The 17,111-nt window shown below is 44.9% G+C and overlaps 5 protein-coding genes across 5 annotated transcripts; 4 read left to right on the top strand and 1 right to left on the bottom strand.

Moving 5' to 3' along the window:
- Positions 1–477: 477 nt before the first annotated feature.
- On the top strand, positions 478–2,036 carry GLAREA_03409 (Ankyrin repeat-containing protein; the record flags this gene model as incomplete). Its single annotated transcript, XM_008083662.1, has 2 exons — positions 478–580; positions 652–2,036. The coding sequence occupies 2 exons, from the start codon at positions 478–480 to the stop codon at positions 2,034–2,036; spliced, it is 1,488 nt and encodes a 495-aa protein (XP_008081853.1).
- A 1,713-nt stretch (positions 2,037–3,749) lies between these two features.
- GLAREA_03408 (MFS general substrate transporter) lies at positions 3,750–5,473 on the top strand (the record flags this gene model as incomplete). The annotated part of the gene is made up of 2 exons (XM_008083661.1): positions 3,750–4,101; positions 4,185–5,473. The coding sequence occupies 2 exons, from the start codon at positions 3,750–3,752 to the stop codon at positions 5,471–5,473; spliced, it is 1,641 nt and encodes a 546-aa protein (XP_008081852.1).
- A 1,744-nt stretch (positions 5,474–7,217) lies between these two features.
- GLAREA_03407 (uncharacterized protein) lies at positions 7,218–7,838 on the bottom strand (the record flags this gene model as incomplete). The annotated part of the gene is made up of 3 exons (XM_008083660.1): positions 7,218–7,268; positions 7,317–7,675; positions 7,784–7,838. The coding sequence occupies 3 exons, from the start codon at positions 7,836–7,838 to the stop codon at positions 7,218–7,220; spliced, it is 465 nt and encodes a 154-aa protein (XP_008081851.1).
- Positions 7,839–8,799: 961 nt separating this feature from the next.
- GLAREA_03406 (Retrovirus zinc finger-like protein) lies at positions 8,800–11,259 on the top strand (the record flags this gene model as incomplete). Its single annotated transcript, XM_008083659.1, has 1 exon — positions 8,800–11,259. The coding sequence occupies one exon, from the start codon at positions 8,800–8,802 to the stop codon at positions 11,257–11,259; it is 2,460 nt and encodes an 819-aa protein (XP_008081850.1).
- A 717-nt stretch (positions 11,260–11,976) lies between these two features.
- Positions 11,977–15,455, top strand: GLAREA_03405 (HIT/MYND zinc finger-like protein; the record flags this gene model as incomplete). The annotated part of the gene is made up of 3 exons (XM_008083658.1): positions 11,977–12,463; positions 12,518–13,712; positions 13,760–15,455. The coding sequence occupies 3 exons, from the start codon at positions 11,977–11,979 to the stop codon at positions 15,453–15,455; spliced, it is 3,378 nt and encodes a 1,125-aa protein (XP_008081849.1).
- Positions 15,456–17,111: the final 1,656 nt, after the last annotated feature.

Genomic DNA, 17,111 nt, shown 5'->3' with positions numbered 1-17,111 from the left:
TTGCCATACCAAAAGAGACAATATGCTATATTGACTCAAATAAATTCAGTAAATATAGCTGACTGGGCAGAAGATTTTGTTGTTCTAGGGTAAGGGTGTGTTGAATAAAGTTGTAATAGAAAGCCCAATTCTTGTTAGCTTTCTCTTCATAGCTTACCATATATAGAAGAAGATAGAGAAAAAAAACTTATAGTTCTAAAAGAAAAGGCGACTCAAACGTGACAGGTCACCTATGTATGAAGAGCTACGTACACAGTTGACGCTAAGCTTCATGGAGCTTAGGGTAATGACAAACTCCAACAGACACCAAAGAAACCGACAACTGAGTTGTAACACATACACCTCAGAACAGACACATTTTTCGCAACGCTTTACTTGATTTTACCCCTTAATATCAGATCTGGTTTACTTCATTCACCAAAATTAGCGTAGTTTTCTCTCACACCTTCCTATTACTCCCTCGTATCAGCTGGAAAGATGGAACTTTTAGAGCTCCCTCCGGAACTCTTGCATAAAGTCTTGTATTACGCCGTTCTGGTACGGCATGTGAAAAGAGGATTGAGACTTCGACTCGTGTGCAGTAAGGCTAGATTCATCTCTGGACGGTGAAATTCCTTCAACCGCATTAACAGCTGACAAATCGATATCTAGAGTTCTTCTCGTCTGCAACTTACCCAGCTCTGTTTGAAACGCGGCTACTCGATCACTTCTACTCAGGCGTTGCTGAAGACTGGCAAATCAGGAACCAACATAACGCCGAAAAAGTCTGGCATTCATACCTTGTTTACCGGACAAAAAACGAAGCCGATGAGAAAATTGGGCGCTTCATGGAAATCCGCCAGGTTGCTGAATCTATTTGCAAGCAAACCGATCATGATCTGTCCTCCACCATTGATTCACTTTGTTGGCTGGCGTTCGAACGAAAAGCTAGTGCTCCATCTTTCCGGTCTGGTCGAGTGGATCTTGAACGAACCTATAAGATCCATTTACTATCTGCTGCCACTTATTTTAACCTTGTCCCTTTCGCTCACGAATTGCTGGCCGAAGGCTCTCACCCTACAGACCATGAGGGCTTGTTTCCGCCAGCTATGGAAGTTGCGGCGCAGACAGGCAACACTCAGCTACTTAAGTGTTTTCAAGAGCAATTACCGGAGCTCGAATTTAAAGAGCCTGATATTAAATGGGCCGGGCATAAATGGGACTGGGGTTGGCATGGAAAGGTCGCCCCCGATTCTATTGTCGGCGCCATGATTCGAGGGGATTTGAACATCTTGAAACTTTCTTTATACCCTCCGTCCCGCGCCGAACCATATAATACCGATATTCTAGGTCACCCGTGTGGACAAATCAGGGAACGCTCACATCTTGGGCGCACACTCCGCCAAAATGTTCGCGATAAAACCAGAAGTATCGAAATCTATGACTATGTTGACGGCCTTTTCAAGAGTCGAACCGAGAATGAAGACCTCATCCGTAGTTTAATCGTCCACGCTGAGTTTGGAAACATTTCCATGGTGCGCTGTCTTTTAGATCGAGGCATTTCTGTGAATGCAGCCACGGAACGGGGAGGGGTACCGAAAACAGCGCTCATAGCGGCTTGTGAGCATTGCCACGAAAATATAGTCAATTTATTACTCGAACGTGGTGCTGACCCAAACGCCGGCGCTAAAGAGAAGCAATGGCTCACCGCACTTCCTACGGCTGCTTGTTCAGGAAGTTTAACAATTGTGCAAAAATTGTTATCATATGGTGCGCACGTCAATGAAGCCGTTGACTTCTGGTCAGGGGAAAGACGACCAGCGGTTTGGTGGGCTGTCGCCATCGAGCATACAGCTATGTTTGAGCTACTGCTAGAAAATGGTGCTTCCTTGGATGGTTACATTGGCTCAACTGCTTTAGAAATGGCCTTCGAATTTGACTTGATGTCAATGGCTGAGATTCTTCAAAAGCACGGTGCCAAGATCATAGAACGAGTGAATGATTCTGAAAGGGCTCCGTGGAAGAAATGGGCGTGTCGTAGAATCCCGATGGGTTAGAAAGAAGACGTGAGCATAATCTTAAGTAGCAACGGTAGCCAATCGCACTGTCGCAGTTGAAGACTATTTTAGCATGCAGCAGATGGACCACGAAAAATCAAAGTTTTCTCAGAAGGGAAACACACGTGCGTAACCGAACGAGACCACACCCGGTAATCTATACTGGTGCCGAAAGTGAACAATATTAAATATCGTCTTATTCCGAGGTTGCACTGGCGTATGAGTAAAGCTGCGGCTGAATAGTGCTTGATCAACTTAAATACTTATCAACAGTTCATATATTGAAATCTTTCATTTCTTGTTTTTGTTTTCCTTCCAATGTTGGCTGTTATTTGAACAGTTTAAACTGATTTGAAGGAAGGTTACCCACCGAAGCCTAGGTCTTTGCAACATAGTTTAAGAACCAGTATTTTGAAAATTCAAGGTATTAACCACAGCATACTTTAACACTTAGAATGAGTTTATTCAAAAGTGAACATTTGTCTAGTATTGCCATTTTAACCAAAAGATCGCGATTTATACGCCGCATAACCAAATCAAAACTCTAAACATATACCAAAAGAAAACACACTAAGTAGAACCCCCTTTCCATTTTCCAACACTCAGCTTGAATTAAAGTAGTAGTAGGGATCTTCGTCTGGCAAATAGTATGCCGGACTGCATTATTGAGCCCTATGTAGGGTATCTGGGAAATACCAACGTAGATATAGTTTTATAAAGAAAGCATGATTGAAAGATGTTGATCTCATTTCGAAATTATCTATCTTTTCTTAACCTGTTGATCCAAAAAAACCTTGGTTTCGGGGGATGAGCCTAATCGCTTCTGGCCTAGTTATTCATGGATGTCCTCGCACCATTGACTCGATTGAGCCTCTCTGCGCGAAGCCCGTTAAATCCGTGGCCCATACCGCATCCACACCACAACGCAACTTCTTCCATCAGCAAATCTAATCAATCTGACCGTATTTACGTATCTAAACCACGTTCATCAAGGGTCAGATAGATTATTTTCATCATATTCGAATCTGTTCAACCTCCGAGTCTTACGCCCTTCACAAATTCAATCTCAGCCTAGACCAGATCTTCTTCAGGTCCCTTTTGATTAGAAATGAATTTGTCCATGAGGCCGACATAGAGAATGCGGCTGACCGGATCTGCGGCACCACACAGCCTTATTCACATTTCGAGCAATCAGATCATAGTATGAAAAGGCTTATTTGTCAGTATCGGAACAAAGGATCATGAAGGAGTATGGAGCTTGCTCGATGTGCCCTTGTCTCGTTACGCTCGCTCTTTCGGCCTTATACTTGTTCGCGACGCGAGTGTTTACGATCGGTAAGTGCTCCAATAGAATTTCACTACGTGAAAGATCCTCGATTATACCTCAAGGTTGTCATTTATGACTTTCTTGTAATTGGAAGATTCTTGCTTGCGTCATGTTCGTGGGGGGGAAGGTGAGGGTGGATTAATTATCAACACGTGGATTATCTATTCGGCGTGTTTTCCATGTTGTGACTGAATAGTATATTATATTACAACTCTTTCCTTGGCTATTTTTCTTGTTTATTCAAGGTCAGCTTGTTCGTCCGGTGCAGCAAGATCAACTGCCAGCGGACGAGTTGGAAATCCTCCTGAATCTGGACTGGAACGCAGCACTGTATCGACTTCTCGCTGCTAAATTTCAATTTACTTCAAGTTAGACTTGACAGAAAAATGCGTACTTCTCACAGTACAGAAAGAACCGTAGTACCGACTCAGCCAGCTAGTCGCGTCAACAGCATGGAGCATCTCGGGACGCTCAAAGAGCAAAACACAAACACATCAAGTGGAAGACGCAATCAGATTCTGGAAAGCGATGGAAGAAGTAATGAAGATGACCTGGAAAGGGCAATTGACGAAGAAAAAGCTATTGAAGGCGAAGAGGACAAGAAAGTTGAGCCGGAGAAGCAGAAGGATCCGAATCTGATAGAGTGGGATGGACCGGACGACCCCGAAAATCCCATGAATTGGCCGGCAAGAAAGAAGTGGATTAATACTGTGACAATGGGAATGATGACTTTCTGTGGTAAGCTTAAACTCTATTATATTTAGTCACCTACAAAGGAACAACCATCCTAATGTTGAGACTTTCGCTAATCTACTTCACAGTAACATTCGCTTCCAGTGTATTCAGTAACGCAACAAGACCAACAGCTGAGCTTTTCCACGTCTCAACCGAGGTCACTACACTGGGAACCTCACTGTTCGTGCTCGGTTTTGCCGTCGGACCCTTGATCTGGGGTCCCTTCTCTGAAGTGTTTGGAAGAAAGCTACCACTCTTCACCGGCTACACTCTCTTTGCCATCTTTCAAATTCCCGTCGCCGTCGCCGTCAACCTCGAAACCATCATGCTCTGTCGTTTCTTCGGTGGTGTTTTTGCCTCAGCACCACTCGCCATTGTCGGAGGCGCATTAGCGGATTTCTTCACAGCAGTTGATAGAGGTGTCGCTGTCTGTGTATTCGCAGGAGCTACATTTATAGGACCAATAGCAGGACCGATCATGGGAGGCTTCATCGTTGACAGCTACCTGGGCTGGCGCTGGACAGCGTGGATAACCCTCATCATGGCTACTTTCTTTGGACTCCTAGGTCTCATCATCGTCTCAGAGAGTTCACATCCAAAGATTCTCCAGAATCGCGCCAAGAGAATTAGGTTTGAGACTAAGAACTGGGCCATCCACTCGGAACTTGACACCAAGGAAATCAACTTCAAATCCATTCTCCAGGTCTACCTCCTCCGGCCGGTTAAAATGCTCGTCCTAGAACCAATCTTACTTCTTATTACCATCTATATGGCTTTAATTTATGGGATGCTCTATCTCTTTTTCGAGGCCTACCCCATATCGTTTCAGGAACGACGTGGTTGGAATGCTGGTGTTGGTGCACTTCCATTTATCGGCATCGCACTTGGAGTCGCTCTCGGAGTAGGAACCATCATCACAGTTACCAAAACACGATTCAAGCGTAAGCTCATTGAGCACGGAAGAGTGATTCCAGAAGAACGACTTCCACCAATGATTCTTGGTTCTGTTTTGTTGCCGGCAGGATTGTTCTGGTTTGCATGGACCTCCTCCCCAAATATCTCATGGGTACCACAAGTTATATCAAGCGTCTTGATTGGCTGGGGAATCTTGATGATTTTCTTACAAGGATTTAATTACATCATTGACGTCTACTTGTGGTACGCGAATTCGGCCATCGCTGCAAATACGTTGCTGAGAAGTTCGGCTGGTGCTGGATTCCCATTGTTCGCTACAGCTATGTATCATACGCTTGGCGTGGCCTGGGCAACGAGTCTGTTGGGATTTCTGTGTATTGCCATGATTCCTGCTCCTATCTGCTTTTATATTTACGGTGCTAAGATTCGAGCCCTGAGTAAATTTGCACCTAAAGTATAAGTTGGTGGTCCGTATCTGAGCATGTACAACTTGTCATGAGGCGTTCGTACGATTCTGGCATTGTCTTTTCTTTGAGCATTGTAGCAGGTTTGGGAACGGGGATATTAGATTGCATAAAGCTGAGCGTTTGAATTTGGGAAAGAGTTATACATTACCAGAACGGAGTTAATTAATGCTTAATAGATATAGTTATTTTACAAATGGAGTCATCAAATGACACTTCTTCAGTTTTTTTTTAGAACAGTCTCGGAGTCTAAAGTCTTAGAATTCAAGCCTTTGAAGTTCCATTGTTGCTGTTTCTGAGATGAAGGTAAACAGTTGTGCATCTTCAGAAAAGAAAGACCATAAGAAATTCAGAAGAGACAAACTTCTAACACCGTGTCATAGTAGAGCACACCTGGGACTCAGCCGACTGCCGCTCGTGCAGAAGATGGAGCCATGAAATTAACTACGTAGGAATTCGAAGAGGTCTTATTCTGGAGACGTTTCAAAGCTGCCTTACATTTACTAATAAGAGCCTCCTCTCATCGCCATCAAATCCCTCACCTCGGATAATATCAATGGACAGAGTGCCATGGGTATGTAATTGGACTAGGCAAAGGTAGATGAACAGAATAGCTATAACGGTTTTATTTAGCCTGACAGTGCGTTTTGCCATCAGTATTGTTTTGAAATGGATGACATAAGTGGCATTCTAAACACGGTATTTATTTGATAGTTGACGAATGTTGTGTGTCTCATCTATTTTCCTCAGTAAATACGACGCGTTGAGGCTTTGTCAAGAACTTCCTGCTAATCCAATTGTGCGTGACCGTAGTTTGTTAAATCCATGCCATTTATATTGCCCACCATAAGAAACTAGACGGCAACGAGAATGAGGATTTTCAAGGTGAGATATATCAAGCGGTACTGAAACCATAAAGTTATCGAGAAAGCTGGGACCGATAGGTATGATGCCGGCGAAAATATGAAATGATCGAACAAAACAGTTCCAAATATATCCGAACGCAGTAGGCGACCGACCGACAAGAGTATATGAGGATCTCAAGCACTGTCCCCTCCAATTCCAATATAGAGAAATTTCCATTGATGGATCATGAGCCGAAAAAGACATATTTATACATGTGAAGCCTTGCAGCTGATATTTTGATATACATAAGCTTCAAAGGGCACGCGGAACTAACACCTTAGCGAACTTTGATTGGCAAGCTACCCAGGTAGTCTCCCGCATTTGATTTCGTTTATAATGAGATGGAATTCGATCAATATGATAATTGCGACTGCTTCCATGATAGTGCTTCCATAAAAATCTTGGCACCAAGTGGAAAAGGGTCACGTTTGTGGAGACTGCTCTTACTGTGCCACCAGCACTCGCAAGTGTGTAAAATAATTTCGAAAACCTAGATCATTTTACGAGCTCAATGAGGAGCGTAACGGAATACTACGCCTGTATCGCGTACCGCCAGAAATCCCACTTGGGAATTGCAGCCATCGCCTCTAATAACAAGTGAAGCCCTTCCCCTTCTCATGAGCAAGCTCACCCCCAAACGCTCTATCTGTTGCGGAATCACACGAGACCAGAAAGGCTAAACTTCGATATGTTTCATGTAGCCAAAACTCGCCAACTCCTTTCCGCTTTAAATACATCCTTTTTATGCATTTGCTGCCATTCTTGTAGTGTAATCAGCAACCCCATCATGTAACCTCGATATATCGTACAAACGCCATGCAATGATTCTGCTTTCTACCTATCTTCCGGTGCCCCCGAAAATAAACCCACCCTAGTCCTGTGGCTCTGTAAACCGATTAGCGGGGATTCTCGGCACGACAGAAATCAACCTACCACAGGTAATTTGGGTATCACCACTCCCAGAACAGCCATAAAGTTTATCGTGAAATATGTCAAATCGTAATGGGTGTAGTGTGTGCTCAACAAGAACAACACAATCGGAACGCTCAACAGAAATTTCTTCGCTGGCGTGTATTGTGCGCCATTATCGATTTGCTCCCACATATTCAAATTGTCATATGCCCCGGCGTTAAACTCGAATGGCACTCCTCGAACCCAGTGAAACATGAGAAACGATCCGAACATGTACGAAATATTGGTTAACGTCCATGACGTTTCCTGTGAAACTCCTGGGATTATGTCGAAGAGAATCTTAAGGCATGCAATCAGCACTATGTGTATCGTCCAAGCACCTGAGTCAAAATTTACGTTAGCATCAAGAAATATAATAGCGCGGGAAATAATGAAATAGACCAAATGGCCAGGCATGTATCCTGCATGTACACATGGGAGGAGCTGACCTTTTGCATTTACCCAATCTGCATTTAAATTTGGTAACGCCGCTTGATCGCTCATATGCTCTATAGTCTCTGGAGGTTCCTGATATATCAAACTACTGGACCGCCGCCTCCTCCCGGTTTTCTGTTGTTCGCTCATCCCTCTGTACGGACCACTTGGACGGGGGGGCTTGGAGGTCGCGTCGTAAGAGACGGTTCGCGGTAATAGTATTGGTGAAGACAGTTTGGCGGTTGATGAGGGTGGAATTTTGGGTGGTATGGTTGCTCCACAGAGCAATAGCTTGATGTTGTGAAAGATGGAAAGGTGGAAGGGCCCAGTAGACGCGGTGAGGAAGCCGGATGTGATACCGCCAGGTTCTAGTGAAAGATACGTTAGTATATGCCAAGTATTTAAGAGGGAGCTTTATGCATCTGCAATACAAATAGTAGCGCGGTCGAGGTACCGCATAAGGTACACGAGTATTCAATATCTTCGGGCCACCTCAGCCGGGAATGGTGGGAAAGCTTACATCAAAATCTCCCAACCAGACAATGAAGGGGTCTATTAAGAGCTCTTCAACACAAGGCGTAACTGATAATGTCGGATTATGTCGTGATACATGAGCTGGGATGGACAACAGTCAAACAGGGTGTCAATTGTGCTGCGTGGCCGAAGGCAACTTCTTTGGTCTAGATTGGTGAGGAGGTAGGTTGAGAATATCACGTGTTTGAATGCGAAGTGACGCCGTAGTCAGGGATAATGGACCCTGTTCGGAGTTTATAATGTCCGACTACCAAGAAGTTTATTCAGATGGACTTGAACGTTCGAACAATTTCGCCAAATAGACCTCGCCACAAATTATTACAACCCAACGTCGACAATTGTCAATTAATGCTCCACGACTTGTGTTGCAAGGCTCTTTAGTTGCGCACAACACATAGTATTTGACGAGGCTAACCGCACTCTAGAACAATTTCTCTCACAACTACAAACGATATCGTTGCCGGCCGGTCTTAACGCGCGAACTCTTCATCAAATTATGGAGGACGATCTCTCTGACAGCGACTCGAGAACTGTTGTCGTTGGCAGAAAGAGAGACCTACAAGACATGCATTATCCTGACGTATCAGCAGGCGCTGTTTCCTCTGATGATGAGTCTCGTCCAGCACATCTTAAACGTCAAAAACAGAATCATGACACCTCAAGTCACGACAGAGAGGCTTTGGTGGTAGGAGCAGATGGCACCCCGGCCAAACCAGCTGAGAGACAGCTGACTGCTTCTGAATTTGAGGTGTTAGAGATGGAACACGAGAACCCGCAGAAAGCTTCTAGCCATTCGTCAAGCGCTGTACTTGAGGATCAAATCTCTCAAAGCGATGAGAGAGCGAGGCAGTCTATAGGAGATGCGAACGTGGCGATTCCACCCGATAAAATACCAGCGAACTCCGCTGTAGGTTGGAATCGAGGTGTTCAATCCGGACTTCGTACCTCTTTTGGTAACAAGAAGCAAATCAAAACTTCGGACCAATCTCAGCCTAGTAAATCTAGGAATGATTCCCGAAGCTCAAATGCCTTGGAACTGGACACATCCAAGGTTGAACCTGTGCTCTTGCGCGAAAAGACTTGGCCTTTGCCCAGTCGATATCGAGACCTTATGGATTTGGTGAATGAGGGTAAAACCCTTTATCCTTCACATAAGATTAACAAGAAACAACAACCCTTCAGGATAAACGGAGAAGAGTTTCATCTGCGTCAGGTTTGGGACGAAGAGGCCTTGCCCTACAAAGTGACTGATCTGTCTTTCAATATTTGGATTGTCCAGTTCTTAAGAATGAACGCGACGGAGTTGGATAATCTTCGCGCCAGGAAAATCTGGTTTTTTCGGGAAGCATTCAACAGGTACATCGAAACTTGGTATTGGCATGTACCACAATATCGTCAGCGATTAGTTGATACCTCCACAGGAAGCGATGTCTTGACTCCAGAAACAGCAGTAGATATTGCCATCAAATTCGCGCCTCTTCCCGTCAAGGATATGAAGCGTGGCCCAGAGAAGCTTCATGATACCCCAGCAAAGCCGCCTGTCACACAGCCTGGACAGAAAAGAACGCGATTGACTGACAGCGCCGAACACGTCACTCGCGTCTCTAGTTCTGTCGCTGACAACCTGAGCTGTAGCAAGGCTGATGTCAGAGATATTACGTCCTCTACTCTGTCTGAAATGCCGCAGAGCAAGCCTCCCCAGCCAGCCGACGTGACTAAAGTCGTCACAATTCCTTCATCCGATGATGCAGATGGGTCTTCATCTTCAGAAAGCTCTGATCACGATGTTGAAATGGGTAATGCTTCACCAGAATCTCGTGCTAGCACCGGAGCCTATGGCATAGACGTCGATGCCGTTGTTGAAATGGCTTTACAAAGAAAATATTTCTCTGGTGACAGTCCGAGTAGCTCAATCCATCGATGTCTTGCCTGTGGTGACGATGGCCATTGGCGCAATGAGTGTGCAGTTTTAGACTGTGGGATTTGTGGAGAGCAAGGAAAACACTCCAACTTTACTTGTCCCAAGAATCAACGTTGTAGCAAATGTTCCCAGCGTGGCCATTCCTTTTCAAGCTGCCCGGAAAAATTACAAGCAACAAAGGCAGAGGCTGGAGCATGTGGTATATGCCAAGACAAAGATCACTGGGATTCCAACTGCCATTTCGTTTGGCGCAGTTTCGCACCCAAACCAGAAGAGATCAGAACTGTTTCTCGTATTCCTATACACTGTTACACGTGTGGTGCGACTGGTCATTACGGCCCAGAATGTGGACTTCATTCAGGCCCGTTATTATCTGGTGGCTATACCTGGTCACAACGGAACGTCCGAAAGTATCTCGATAACGCCAGCAATGACCGAGCGGTTTCAGCAGGTATTGACTACACGTTGCCTAAATTCAAGGCTGTCAACGATTTCATCCCCCCTCCTAAGGATTTCAGCATCAAGGGTAAGGGCAAAGCAAATGATCCGTTCACAGTTGAGGACAGCGAGGATGATGTAGATTTTCTTCGTCCGAGAGTAAATCCTTCGACTCAGCGTGGGCATATTAACTTTGGAAAAGCCTCCCAAAATCAGCCTAGACCCCAAGACAGCGGGTTCAACCGCAGTCAACATATGCAGAATTATCCGGAAGATAACATGCAGTACAATGTTTCCGGGAGAGGTAACTACGGTATGGATTACAATCGTAGGCAGCAGTATTATCCGAGTACGGAATATCCTGCCTTTGCTCAATCTGAGAATCTAGCACCGACCGAGGCACTGAGGCAAAATTCTGATAAGCCTGGTCGGAAGAGAAAAAGTAGAACAGGTGGTCATGAGTCTGCTGCGCCGAAGCCTAAGAAGCAAAAACCAGTGGTTCTTGGTGTGCCGAGCAAAAAGCCAAAAAAGCCAAAGAAGACAAAGAGGGCCAAGAGAAGAGAGGCGGAAGCGAGATTAGCGCAGGGTGTACATTAAAAGGTCAAGTAATCAGACTTCGCGCTGTTATTAGCGCTGCGTTTAAGTAATATCAGGATTACTTTCGCTTGGGTGAGCTCGCCTTTCAATCGGGCTTTCCCACTTGGACATGCTCAATACGACCTAGATCGTGCATATTTTCATTTGGTCGTATATACCCAGAGAAATGGCGTCATTACTTAGTGTCAGATATGTGCCTTGACCTGCACACGTTTGCTTGTTCGCCGTACATATCAACTGATTTATAGCTGAGATGGGTGGCACATGATCTGAGCTTCCAGCACGCATCGTATTGGTGTTTAGCACTAGCTAGGACTTCAGAATACGATACTCAGAATACCGCAACTAAGACGCTTTGATTGTGTGAGTGTGACCTCTACTAAATGTGATTGAAGCGCACTCAAGGGCGTTAGACGAGATATAAACAATCTGTATCGCGCGTTTCACGTCGAGCGCCAGTCTAAGTGTCTTGTTTGCTGAAATTAGTAGACGAAACACCATATTTTGTCAACTGGATCGCATACAGGTATTTATGATGTTCCGATGGCGGCGAGGGATGTTTTTTTACCGAGCCTATCAGATGTGACACTGGTATGATATTTCTGCTACACAGCATATGCAGTGCCAGTTTTCGGAGGAGTAGCTCGTTGAGGCTCGTGTGGGCATTTTCGACCTGGAATTAGATTCATAGTAAAGTTTGAGCTAAATTACCGAGATATGTCTACAATTGTCGCCCGCAGTGTCTTGCTAGAGCAATTACAGCCGTCAATATGTTTACTTCGTTTGCTTGCTGAGCGGCCGGCCAATCTCGATGAGCTGGTTGCTAATAACAAGAAAACCTCTTCCGAGACAAGTAGCTCCAGCGACGCTGAGAGTGGAGAAGATGACCTCGTAGAGGGCGTGGACGATGTCGAGAATATCAGCTCTGAGGAAGTGGAGAAGCGAGACCTCCAAGAATTGAGGAACAAAGTCCTCGACCGGCTGGCAGAAATACTAGCAAGATACAAGTCAGATCGCACAGTCAAAAAAGCTCGCGTCCTCGACCCAAACCACGTGTCTAGTACGATGATGATAATGGACGAAGAAAATAGCAAGGTCATTATTCTTTGTGCAAAGAATGAAGGGTTGAATCAGAATAATTCGACAGACGACACAGATTTTCTGAGTTCTTGGAAGGCGTACATGGAACGCATATCAAGTGGAGGTAAAGTTTTGCGCTTCTAGAATTGTCATGTTAACATCTCATGACACCACATAGGGACTGCGGCTGGGAATGATAGAATCTATATGCTCGACATTATCTTGAGTTATCAGCACCCGCGGGTTACGTATTATCTAAACAAACTTAGGAAAGCGCTGAAATTCGAAAAGCCGATAACTTATACAATTCAAGATACGCGACTCAGATTGTCAAGGGAGTGGCTTCAAAGACTACCAATCTTCCCCACTCGCAGTTGGATCGACGACAACGGGAACGAATTTCAATTTTCTTCCGCGCCATTTAATGAAGCCAAAAACATTTCCAAGGCTGCTTTGTCGGCTCAAAGTCTAAGGCAAATCGACGACGAGGTCGACAACACTTTTAAACTCATCGATCAGATTGTTTCTTTGAATGAAAAAGAGGACTGTCGGGATCTCCTCAAGCAGCTCTTACCCTCCTTGTTTTCTATCTGGCGATCTCCTAGGTTTCAAGCGTCGATCAAAGCACATCTAAAAGTCCGCCTTCAAGACTCACAAAATTCGGAAAGGAGGCAAAATGAAGCATTTACAGCTCTAAAATTCCTCTGTCGTATTTATTACAGTGTGGACGTATTTACTGAAGCCGCTGAGACAATGCCTATTTTCAAGTCCGTGGAGTGTATCCCAATACCTCTTCCGCCAGCGAACCACACCAAGGGAGTGCAAAATTCCGTAAGAACACAGCCTACACCACTCGAAGTAGCCGAGAACCTTGGATTATATGTAAATGGAGTTGGCTGGCTTCGACATCTCGAAAAAAATGTTATCGAAGACAACATTCGCAAACTCAGGGGAGATAAATGTCACGTTCACGCTGAAATTCAGCTACTATCCTGTCATGCTCAATTCCTCGATTCGTCAAGTGGAGATCGAAAGGTTCATCCCTACATCGGTTGTAGCAAGCTTTGTTGTTTACTCTGTTGGCTATTGATTCGGATTCATGGCGCTTACAGCGTTCGAGGAACCCACGAAGCCATAATGCATAGGTGGACAATCCCAGCGATTCTTCTGGTAGAACCCTACATCGTTGAGCATCAACCAATTTTGCTTGAATTTCTCGCTCATATCAAAATGTTACTGCAGAGCTTTTTGAATCAGTCATATCCTTTCAGACATCCTGGTCTCCTTGCCCAATCATCCGCTGCCCTTTCCACCACGGTGACCGTACTGGACAGAGAAAAAGCCCGGATGGAAAAGTCACAGCTCAAAATCAGGTTAGTAGCCCTCTTTTCCAACCTTATATGGCTAACAAGACTTGCAGACAACAAATGATGATGCCTTCGGTGTTTAACGACGGCCTTCTTACAGTTGACCGCTATGATAAGCCAGGGTTTGTCACTATCATGGGAGGTTCACTCACCAAGCCGCAGGAAATGTCGTTCGAGAAGGCAGAAATATACAAGGAAAATCATATTCGGGTCAAGTTTGGTATGGAGAGAAGCGATAAGATGCCACGAAAGCGAGGCAAATCTAGCAAATCATGCCGTCTTTGCCGCAAAACATCAAACCTTCGCTGTACCCTATGCCGAACTACTTATTGCTCGAGATCATGCCAGAAGAGTCATTGGAGCCAGCACGTTTTTGTTTGCAGGCAGACAAAACGGCCAGCCGAGGTTGACTATTTGAAAATTTATGTTAGAAAATGGATTCATGCCAAGGGAGACGAGCGGAGGCAAGCTCAGACGATTTCTGAACTATACTCTGACGATGATCTTTGTAAGACGTTCGGATTCAATAATTGCATGGAGCGCGATGATGTTGCCAAACTTCTTTGCTTTTACTCCCACATGATATCCAAAATGGGTATAAAGGGGTTGCAGGTGGGAGTAGACGAAGAGCTCGGTAATTGTCTGGAAGTTATGGCACAGCTAATACAATACGAGAGGAAGGATAGTTATCACGACTGCCCTTGCTTCGCTTGGTTCCTTCATCGGCGGTCGTTCATTGACTGCACAATACCAAATTGGGCGGGCGACTTTGCGTACCAAACAGCTGCATTGCGACGTTTAGAGGATACCTTCGTAGTAGAAGAACTATGCGATGAAGATCGCCCTCTTTCAAGGGCAGAAAGGGACGTGGCAAACTTGTACTTCATGTTACTCCGAGACTTCAACAATATCCCCGATCCTCTAAGTTCCAACTGGCTCAAATTTGGTTTCTGCTTTTGTACCAACCGTGCTCAATCGATGGGTCTTGCAAAACTTTACATTCGATTAGCGGAGAGCGGAGCATCGCTGGAACAGATTGCAAAAGCTTATGATGAGAAATCGCTTCCAACTCTGATGAAACAAAGAGGTCTTGATATTTCAAGTTTCCAAGCAAATAGCATCGAGTTCCACCCACCAGACCTCGAAGAACTCGGTATATATCGTCTCATCTCCGAGGTCAACCACACGCTCTCAGGTCATTATTGCCTCTGTCGTGTTACCAAAGGATATTGCCATCCAAAATTTGAAACTCATCTAAGTGTTGAGAGCGACGGAGACTACGGATTTCATGGCACCAACACGTGGGAACGGTGGCAACTGTTCAATTTCTACAAACACGTGTTCCGTCATCCAAATTTTAATGCGCGAAAAATGCAAGAGGCGAAACGACACCCGGATAAGGATAAGATTGTTCAATACCTGGACTCGCTTGTTCCTAATTTCAAAAAGAAGATAAGTAATTGGGTGCTTGGAGATGCCATGTTCCCGAAGCTGAAGGCCGGTGTCAGTTTCCCGAATGGTCGTCCGCCGTGTTGGTGCGTTATGCATGAAACCATACTTACTGAGGGTTTGAGTTCTTTTACTTTGGAGGATATATCTCAATTGAGTGCTTCGATGCAGGGTGATGAAGAGGATGGGCTCGAAAATGGGGTGATAGATGTATTGGACGATTATGATTGTCCGTGGCAGGTGCGTTATAAGTATAGAAGAGAGCAAGACGTTCCAATGTGGATGGTCACCGAGTTTTAACTGCATCAGCATGTTGAAAACAATATGCTAATATTGTGTCAAGGTAATTGATTAACTCACCAGTGCATTGCAAAACTGACAGGACACCATCTAACAATGACGATTTCAAAAAACAACTCTCCACCACACCTTTCGTCAAATTTACATTTAGTCTCAACAATGGAGACAATATCGTATGTTCACTCAAAGGATCTAAGATAATACAATGTCTTGGGGATGATATTGCTGTTCTACCGTCGTAAGGTGTCCCGTCAGACTTGCAACACACTGGTGACTCATGTTTCGAATAACATTTGATTCCGTTAAGAAGGAATCTCATGTCAATTCTATCCGGGGCAATTCTAGTTGCCGCGACAAGACGAAGATAATCTTCATTTACACGATGGACTACGAAAAATTCGGCTAACTAAGAATACACGACTACTTCACAGGCGATGATAAATGGTCATTTACTGATCATTCTAGGAATTACCGAGGATTTAAATAGAACGGTGACGCTATAATCAAGAACAATAAATGATTGGAGACAGTGTTAACTGTACAAGGTTCGGTTGCGTTCGACGTTTTATGAGTTTCGAATCACATATGATGCAATAGATTTTGCAGATGGCTCTGCTTGAGCGCTTCTGTATCATAGTCGAGTCAAGGGGGGATGTTGCTTCGAGGTTAGAGGATACTCAATCTCTGGAATCTGGGCTTAGACGAAAGAAGAAAATTAGATTTTGGGAGCCAGCGTAGTTGCATAACATGGTTTAGACAGTTGCTATAATAGCATCTTCCCGTAACAGGCTCACCTATCATCGAACACTGAATCATTTCCCCTATGATCCTAGACAACAAATCATCTCCTCTATTACTTCAGACCGCCTCGAACTTTCGTTTGCACAATACAAGTTCTGTATTTCTCTCTAAGCTTCGAGACATAAGGCTTCGGCTTTCTGTAAGTGATTTGTCAATCCTAAACGGGAAGAGTTGCGGGTGGCTGCTGCTGCTCATGTTTTAATCGGGACCAGCAATATGAAGAGGAGTTATGGTTCTCGTGGCTAGCTGTGGGCTTTGGTGATATATGACAGAAATGAAATATTCGTTACCATCTTACCATTTCCATGATATCGTTTTCATCAGAAAACTCGCTTTCTACACACTAACCTACCACACCCAACAAATCCTACCACGTACCATCTGAAAGCTCACCTACAAACACCCAAAGCCCCCAGATTAATATCCAAGACCCCACCGTTAAAGTGTTTCCCAAGCCCAAGACACAAAGTGGATTCCGTACAACCCTCCCGACAGCCATCTCGGTTCCCGACGTTAAAACCCACCGTGTCGATCACCACATTCGGGTCGTGTGTTACACCAGCTGACCTATGCTTTACGCCTTGCCATAAGCATGAGATGGGATTTTTGGAATCCAGCACCGAAGAATCGGTGGTCATCGTAGGCTGTGTAGAGCGATGTCACGTGGGTGTACTCTGAGAGAAGAAATTGACCCTGGTCCAGAAGCTACAGAGTACAGCTTTCCAATTGTTGCAGGAACGCGAGGAAAATGGTGTGGGAGGAATCAACACGCCACGGGAAGTTTAATAACTCTAAATCACTCGCTCCATGGTGCGGTAAAGCCTCATTTCATGCCCTGAGTTCAGCTGCGTTAGC

Source organism: Glarea lozoyensis (genome assembly GCF_000409485.1).
Source record: "Glarea lozoyensis ATCC 20868 chromosome Unknown GLAREA2, whole genome shotgun sequence".
Classification (NCBI taxonomy): domain Eukaryota; kingdom Fungi; phylum Ascomycota; class Leotiomycetes; order Helotiales; family Helotiaceae; genus Glarea; species Glarea lozoyensis.
This window is presented reverse-complemented; position numbering and strand designations above follow the sequence as displayed.